Source organism: Rhincodon typus, chromosome 1, assembly GCF_021869965.1.
Source record: "Rhincodon typus isolate 14 chromosome 1, sRhiTyp1.1, whole genome shotgun sequence".
In the NCBI taxonomy this organism is placed as follows: Eukaryota; Metazoa; Chordata; class Chondrichthyes; order Orectolobiformes; family Rhincodontidae; genus Rhincodon; species Rhincodon typus.
The window spans coordinates 25113955-25122678 of record NC_063332.1 but is presented as its reverse complement, the minus strand read 5'-3'; the positions used below and the strand labels follow the sequence as shown (position 1 = coordinate 25122678).

At 38.5% G+C, this 8724-nt stretch overlaps 1 protein-coding gene across 2 annotated transcripts in view; it reads left to right on the top strand.

Annotated features, from left to right (window-relative positions):
* Positions 1 to 8398, top strand: part of tmem129 (transmembrane protein 129, E3 ubiquitin protein ligase) — a 13292-nt gene extending 4894 nt beyond the window's left edge. The window contains exon 4 of one of the 2 annotated variants that reach the window (XM_020532789.2): positions 3468 to 8398. In XM_020532789.2, the coding sequence (XP_020388378.1) occupies positions 3468 to 3716 (249 nt within the window). In that variant the 3' untranslated portion in view covers positions 3717 to 8398. Of the gene's footprint in view, positions 1 to 2781; positions 3028 to 3467 lie in introns of those variants that run through there. The other variant, XM_048597837.1, reaches the window with a different exon arrangement.
* The last annotated feature ends 326 nt before the right edge of the window (positions 8399 to 8724 follow it).

Here is an 8724-nt window from a genome sequence, read left to right as displayed (position 1 = left end):
TCTTTTGATCACAAAATTAGTCTTTTGATCACAAAATTAGTCTTTTGATCACAAAATTAGTCTTTTGATCACAAAATTAGTCTTTTGATCACAAAATTAGTCTTTTGATCACAAAAGTATAAGTCAATGGTATTTTAACTTTCAGAGTTAGTGAAAGTAAATGTTTTCCATCAATTCACCTCCACATGCCATCAACCATGTTTATTTTCGACATCCTGATCCTTATTTCCAGTTGCAAGAGAGCTAGGCCCTGAACTATTTCTTCAGCATCAACAGTTTGTCTGTGTGAAGCAAACTTTTTATTAACTGGCACCTATGGAACCAGGAGTGTACCAGTTGATCAAAAATTCCATTTAATCAAGACATTCATAAAATCAATGTAAAAACACACGTTAAATAGTAGAAATGTAATGGGGGGATATGGACATCACTGCTTACTTTATTTACAGCATAAATCACTTAAACAATAACTTACCGGTGGAGAGCCTTTTCGCTCTTGCCCTCAACTGACTACTTGAAACATCGTGGAGATCGCACTAACACAATTAACTTATGATATTTCAGTTATCTAATTTTTGCTGATTTAGCGAGTGTGCTGGTTCATTAGATGCCAATTAAACTCAATGCAGCAAAATTTATTTTATCATCCATGGAAGAGTAGTGGCTTTTTGGTCTCCCCAAGTATTAATGAAGTTCTTTTAATACAGTTGTTGAAGTGCTTGGCAACTGGAGAAGGGGGCTTTTTTGTGGCACATTGATATAAGGAAATCAAAACAAATTGTATTTCTAGCACCAAGCTACAAATTTAATATGAATATAATTCTTAATAAAAGCGCTAAAGGAAGAGGGATGGCAGCACGTGGATCAGTTTATTATATTCTTTGCCCTGTACATTTTTCTTTTTGGGACTAAACCTTGGCAGAGTAAAGTGTGCTGTTTTTTATCTTCCCTGTCATCAACTTTTGCCCTGTACCTTCAGGTAAAGATAAGGCTGAGATCAAGAACTTGCAAAGTCTTCAAAGTCTTCTTGCTTTAAAACAGTATTCTATTAGGTATTGCTGCTGTGGCTGACAGGGGAAACACAAGCTGTAGTGTGCCATTAATTATCTGAAAGTTTTGAGAGCATGTCACATTCTTTGCTGTTTAAATTTTCAGAGGGAAGTAAGCTTGCTTTTTTTTAAAATAGACTTGGAGCCATAAATTTATCAGGATTCAGACATTTGTAAATTTGCCCTAGTCTTTGTGATGTACAGGATATGGAGTTAGAAGCCTCGCTTGGAGTCACAAATGATGCTGAGATTCAAGCTGAAACCGCAATCGAGGAAGAGAATATAATCACGGATGATAAGAAAAGGGTGTTTGCAGCAGGAGCAGTGACTGACCCTAACTGCAGTTATTTGTGAGCTTTGAGGCATATAGTTAACTTAGATGAGGATGTCCAAAGCAAAATCTACAGATGAGTGAAGCTAATTATTTTGTTTGCCTTAGTTTTGAACTAGTCTCACTCCATGTGATCTTTGCCTACGGATACATAAGGCTGAGCTGAGATTTTTAAATCAGTATGGGGATCTAGGGTTAAGGGGATAAGGCAGGAAAGTGGAGTTGAGGAATATCATCAATCGCAATCCCATTGAGCAGAGCAGACTTAATGGACTGAATGATCTACTTCTACATGTAGGTCTATGGTCTAAGTGTGTCTCTGCAGTGAAAGACTATTCTGCATATTAAACGCACCACTTCCTGCCATTAGTGCTGAACTTGCCTTGATCTAGGCTGTGCTTGTTGCTGTTTGTTCTACAACAGCAGTTTAACTTGAAATGATGATCTACATTCATGAGGCAGAACTTACTGGTAAAAGAAGTAAATTCAATGCTTAACGCATTTACAGTATAGCAGTTTGTAGCAAGGAATGGATACGTCATATGTTATGAATAGTCATTGGTTGCTAGGTGTTTTCAATGCTCTTCTTTGTGTCACAACACGGAGACCCAGCCAAATTAAATCAGCCTCCCTATATTCACAGCACAGTAAAGGTAAAACCTTCAAAGTTCCTCAAAATTGACCCCAGTTGTTCCCAACCAGATATTTTGAAACCCAGTCCAGACTTTGTGAACAATCCGTATCAGACATCACATTTATAACCTAAACAAAAGATTCTGGAGTACTGTGTGCAGTTCTGGTCACCCTGTTATAGGAAGAATATTATTAAACTGCAGAGGGTTCAGAAAATATTTACCAGGATATTGCTGGGAATGGAGGTTTGAGATAAAAAAATAGACTGGAAAGACTGAGACCTTTTTCCACTGGCCTGTAGGAGGCTGAAGGATAACCTTATTGAGATTTATAAAATCATGAGAGGCTTAGATAAGGTGAATGACAAAAGTCTTTTCCTTTGGGTGGGGGAGTTCAAAACTAGGGGGCGTATCTTTAAGGTAAGAGGAGAAAGATTGAAAAAGGAGATGAGGGGAAACTTTTCTTACAGAGTGGATCATGTGTGGAATGAACTGCCTGAGACAGTGGAAGATGCAGGTACACTTACAACATTTAAAAGACATTTGGATAAGTTCATAAATGGGAAAGGGTTGGAGGGATATGGACCAAGTGCAGGCAAGTGGGAGTAGTTTAATTTTGCAAACATGGTCGTTGTGGACTGGTTGGACCGAAGGTCTGTCTCCAAGCTGTATGACTCTCTTTAACAATTTATTAATAATACAATAATTAATGAGTTCTGAGGAAGGGTCACCGGACCCGAAACGTTAACTCTTGTTTTCTCCTTCACAGGTGCTGCCAGACCTGCTGATTTTTCCCAGCAATTTCTGATTTTGTTTCTGACTTCCAACATTCGCAGTTCTTTAAATGGATTGTGCACCTTAAAGTAACAAGCCATGGAGCAGTAGGAAAAGAAACCTGAGTCTTAAGGAGCAGTTGTTGAAACTACCATCTGTTTTCCTGATGAGGTGTTAAGCCTCTTGGGTGAATGTAAAAAAAAACCTATGTAACTATTTGATAAAGAGTAAGGGAATTCTACCTGGTGTCTGCTTAATCCTTGTCTTTGAAAACACCTGAAAGTAGTTTATCTAATAACTCGCTGATTCTGAGGCTTTGCAGTGAACAAATTGACTGAAATATTTCTCATTAATTACAACAGTGACTGCACATCAAAGCATTTATTCATTGACTACGAAGCTCATTGAGACTCCAGGGATCACGATAGTCTTTTTTATTGTTAGAATTTGACATCTTTTTTTTATTAGCCCGAGGGTAGAATACAAATTGAGGTCATATACATGGCAATGATTGACTTCAAGTAGATGCTTACAAAAATCACACTTCTAACCGAAAGAAAAGTAGAAATATTTTTGTGTGCTTTAATTGAAACTTTAAAAATGCACAATCCCGGTTAAATCTTTCACTACTGTGTTATTGAGATTGACGTTTTCTAATTGTAAAATGTTCCTTTCAAACAGGAACTGGAGCCGTGCATTGGCTGCATGCAGACAGCTGCTAACATTAAACTCATCAAAGTCTGCCAAGAGCCAAATGAGGGCGAGTGTCAACAATGTTATTGTCGTCCCATGTGGTGCCTAACCTGTATGGGAAAATGGTTTGCCAGCCGCCAAGATCAGCAACATCCAGAAACATGGCTATCCAATCGGGTGCCCTGCCCTACCTGTCGGTCAAAGTTTTGCATTCTTGACATCTCTATTGTATGCTAACGTGAATGAAATGAAAATGGAAATTATCCTTCATCATAAGATCCCAATTGTCCACCTAGTGTCAAGATTTCATTTCTGGACTCTTCCAAGTTTTTGCTGTAACCCCAACTTTTTTTTTGTTATGGAATCTAAACTAAATGTCTTCAGGCCACAACAAATGTCCTTGAAGTGTTCACTTATTTTAAATCCCTGCATTATTCTCTAATGAGGACTTCCAGTGAGAGAAATTATTTTCCCCTTTCTTAGTCCCCTGTATCTATTCAAAATGGAACCTGTCAACTTGGAATAGCTCCTTCTCGAACTGATGACTTTTGCAGCAGGAACATCGATTCAGTGTTGCCTGAAACTCAAATCTCCAGATCACTACAATGTCTGTACTTGTGGATTGTCATGAGTTGACTCGAATTCATTAATTGAATTGTTTGAAACACTTTTAAACTTCAAGGCTTTTTTAAAATATTTCTCAACTCTTGGTTTTATACTGTAGATGTGGATTCTCAATATTTTATGTCCAGCTGTAAATCTTTCCTATACAAATGCACAGACAGTATTATAGTTTTGGATGACATTGTGTCATCCATGCAAGATACAAAATTTGAGTTCTCTCAAACTTACCTGATCCTTTCTAATCCATAGTGTCAATTGCACATCTTTTAGGAACTTTTTTTCTGCAGCTGGCTGATTTTTCCATAGTTTACTTTCCCATTTCGCACACAAGTGTTGACACTGGTGTTAAAAGTTGCCTGTAATTTATTTAGAATTGTGCTAACTCTAGTTCTTCAGCTGCATTTTTTCTTAATACTATTGCAAACGATGCTGGTACTGCTGGGTTTCTCACTCTGTAAAGGTGATGATGACAGCCCTTTGCCTTGAGCTGCAGCAGTTCACAACTTCCACAACTGTCCAGTAATGCAAGGGGAGTTAGTTTGTTCATTTTGACTTTAACAATGCAGATTATGTATAATGAGGGTCAGTGCAAATTCTTCTGAAATAATTTTGAAGAAAAACATTACATTGCCCAGATTTGCTCAACCAGGAGTCTAGGTCTAGAGGCAATCTTAGGGTTAGCCATACCTTTCAGGTGTGAAATTGGGAAATGTTTCTACACATTAAAGATAGAAGTTTGGAACTATTTCAGCAAATAGCAATTTGTAGGTTAACTGTTAATTTTAAATCTCAACTTGTTTTCTTTTCTTAGCCAAAGATATTAAGTAACAACGGTAAGTATCTGGAGTTATTTCACAGCTCAACTGTGATCTCATTGAATGGTGGAATAAGCTTAATTGCCTAAATAGTCTCTTCCTGTTGTAGCTCTGAAATACTCTGCTGTAAAGTCCGTAACACCAATTCCATTTGGCAATACTTTAAGCAAAATTTTCGAATGAAGCCACACCTATTTGGAAAGTTAGAAATCCTTTTGCAATTTTTCAAATTTTTACCCTTTATTGTTAATTTAAGCCAGGTTACCTTATTCAGTGTGGTAGTGTTAAAATTATCTCAGAGCCCTTGCAATTGCAGGACAAGTAGAAAGGATTGACGTGATGAAACGATTCCTGCATAAGTCCACACTGATTAGCATGCTCCCTTCCGCTTCTCCCTTAACCATTCTATGGAGGAGGCAATGGCCCAGTGGTATTATCGCTGGACTGTTAATCCAGAGACACAGATAATGTTCTGAGGGCCTGGGTTTGAATCCTGCCACTGCAGATGGTGGAATTTGAATTCAATAAAAATATCTGGAATTAAGAATCTAATGATGACCATGAATGTATTATTGATAGTTACAAAAACCACCTGTTTCACCAATGCCCTTTAGGGAAGTAAACAGCCATCCTTACCTGATCTTGCCCTCCGAGCAATTAGGGATGGGCATTAAATGCTGCCCTAGCCAGTGACACCCTCATCCCATGAATGAATAAAGAAAAAAATATATATTTCAAACTGAGACTGACAAAAGACTGCAGGTATCTTTAGAACAGCATGGCTCTTACCTTACTTAACTTTGAATGACTTAGTTTTAAGATGAAATTGTATTTTTGAAGCTATAAGGTATTTTTTTCTGTTTTGGTTTTTGGACAAAGATACATAATAAAATACTCTGTCCTGGATGTTCATGCCATATATACTGCCTGTTCCCCAAAATGATTTCTGTTGGTAGAAAGAGGTTTCAGTGATCACAATATCATGACATAGCTGTGGATCGATCTACCATTAGGTGGCCCTAGGTAGCAGGTTTCTGAAGTATACGTATCTGGTCTGTTGCTGCGTGTTTCTTATTCAAATTACCATAGACAAACCAATGTCGCTTTACACATTCCAAAATGTGAATTCATACACCATTTGTTATGCTGTCATGAACAGTGTAATGTTGTATCACAGAATATCTTCAGATGTTATTCATTCTGCTGTCAGCTGTGGCTCAGTGGGTACACACTTGCTCTTGAATCATAACGTTCTGGAGAGTTCCCACTCCAGTGCTTAAGCATAAAAATCAATGCTGACACTCCTGTAATGATTAAATCTATCTCCACCACATTCTCAGGCGTTGTATTCCAGATCCTAATCACTTGCTGGGTAGAAATGTTTTTGTTGATGTCACCTTGTATCATTGTACTGTGGTTCTCAGGCCTTCTGCCAATAGGAACAATTTTTCCTTTTAAACTACTCCATCCGGACTTCTCGTTTTCAACACCCTTGATAAATCTGTCAATCTTCTCAAAAGGAGACCAATGTCAGCATCACTAATCTATACTTGTATCTGAGGTACCTCATTCCCTGAACAATTCTTGTAAATCTTTTCTGTGGTTTCATAATGCTTTTGTATTCTTCCTCAAGCAATGCTCATAATTGGGCATTATGCTCCAGTTGAGACTAAGCCAGTGTTTTATATAAGTTCACCATTGTCTCCCTGATTTTGTATTTGCTGCTTTTTATAAAACCGAAGGCCATGGATGCCTTCTTATGTGTTTTTTAAACCAGAACTGCCATCCCTCAATGATTTGTCTACGTATGTATCCATAGGTCCCACTGCTTCTGCACCTCCTTTAGAATTGTATCCTTTTTTTATATTGCCTTCCCTTGTTTGTTTTACACCAATATCATCAATTTCTGAATGTTAAAATTTCATCTGCCCGCACATTTCATCAGCCTGTCTGTGTCCTCTAAATCAATGCCAACCATTATACTCCTCACAATTCACAAACTTCCAGGTTTTGTCATATGAAAAGTTTGAAATTGTCCTGTACACCCAAGTCCAGGGCATTGATCAAGAATTTATATAATTGATTTGAATGTGAACATAGCAGGTATGGTTAGTAAGTTTGCAGATGACTCCAAAACTGGAGGTGTAGTGGACAGCGAAGAAAGTTACTTCCGAGTACAATGGGATCTTGATCAGATGGGCCAATGGGTGAGAAGTGGCAGATGCAGTTTAATTTAGATAAATGTGAGGTGCTGCCTTTTGGAAAGGCAAATTGGTTCCTGAACAAAGAGACCTTGGAGTACAGGTTCATAGTTCCATGAGAGTGGAGTTTTAGGTAGATAGGATAGTGAAGGTGGTGTTTGGTATGCTTGCATTTATTGGTCAGTGCATTGAGTATAGGAGTTGGGAGGTCATGTTGTGGCTGTACAGGACATTGATTAGGCCACTATTAGAATACTGCGTGTAATTCTGGTCTACCCGCTATGGGACGGATGTTGTGAAACTTGAAAGAGTTCAGAAAAGATTTATAAGGAAGTTGCGAGGATTGGAGGGTTTAAGCTATAGGGAGAGGCTGAATAGGCTGGAGTTATTTTCCCTGGAGCATTGGAGGCTGAGGGGTGATCTTATAGAAGCTTATAAAATCATGAAGGGCACAGATAGGGTAAATAGACAAGGTCTTTCCCTGTGGTGGGGGAGTCCAAAACTGGATGGTATAGCTTTTAAGGTGAGAGGGGAAAGATTTAAGAGGGACCTGAGGGCAACCATTTTATGCAGAGGGTGGTGTGTCTTTGGAGCGAGCTATCAGAGGAAGTGATGGAGGCTGGTACAATAACAACATTTAAAAGGCATCTGGATGGTTATTTGAATAATAAGGGTTTGGAGGGATAAAGGCTAAATGCTGGCAAATGGGACGAGATTTATTTGGGATATTTGGTCAGCATGGACGAGTTGGACCAAGGGTCTGTTTCTGTGCTGTATATCTCGATGACTGTAAAAGTAGTGGTTCTTGTAGACATAAGAACTGAAATATGAACTCTCATAGGCTAATATTATTAAGCCATTTCTGCATACTGAGCAACAAAGGAAAGCTGTGCCCATAGTGGAAACCGCAACAAATCATGAGTTCGGTGGAATAAGTGTGACCCGAGCAGAAATGGAACATTGGTCTGTGCTAACGCAGAGACCACTGACATAGTAACACATTAAGGTTGGTTGGAGCAGCACTAGTATGATGAGCAAGACAAAGGGAAATGAGTCTTGCAAACCGAATTTAAACCCTAGCTGAAAGTCATTTTGGAGCAAGAACCTAGAACTAACATATGTGAGGATGACTGTGAGTTGGGGACTCTGAGAAGACAGTGAAAACTCACACAGCCATATTCTTCATCCTGTATTGTGATGGATAGTCTACAAGCTTTTGAGTGCTTGTATTTTGATTCTTTTTTAACTTATTAAATAAACTACTTATAACCCTTCACCAGTTTTGTGTTGTAAATTAATTGAAAGTGCACAGTCGGCACAACATTCTGGAACTGACACATGGCGAACTATAATTTCACTATGTACTTTCCACCAGTGTGAGAAACAACTGCTTGTCATTACTCTCAACTTGTCACTTTCTTTTCCATTCTCCAGCTACCGTTATTTTGCCTTGGACTTGAGCTTTGTTGAAAATTGTCATGCCGTATTAACGTCATTATTGTATTAGAGTCGTAGAGATATACAGTATGGACACAGACCCTTTGATCCAAACCCTCCATGCCAACCGGATATCCTATGTAAGTACAGTCCCATTTGCCAGCATTT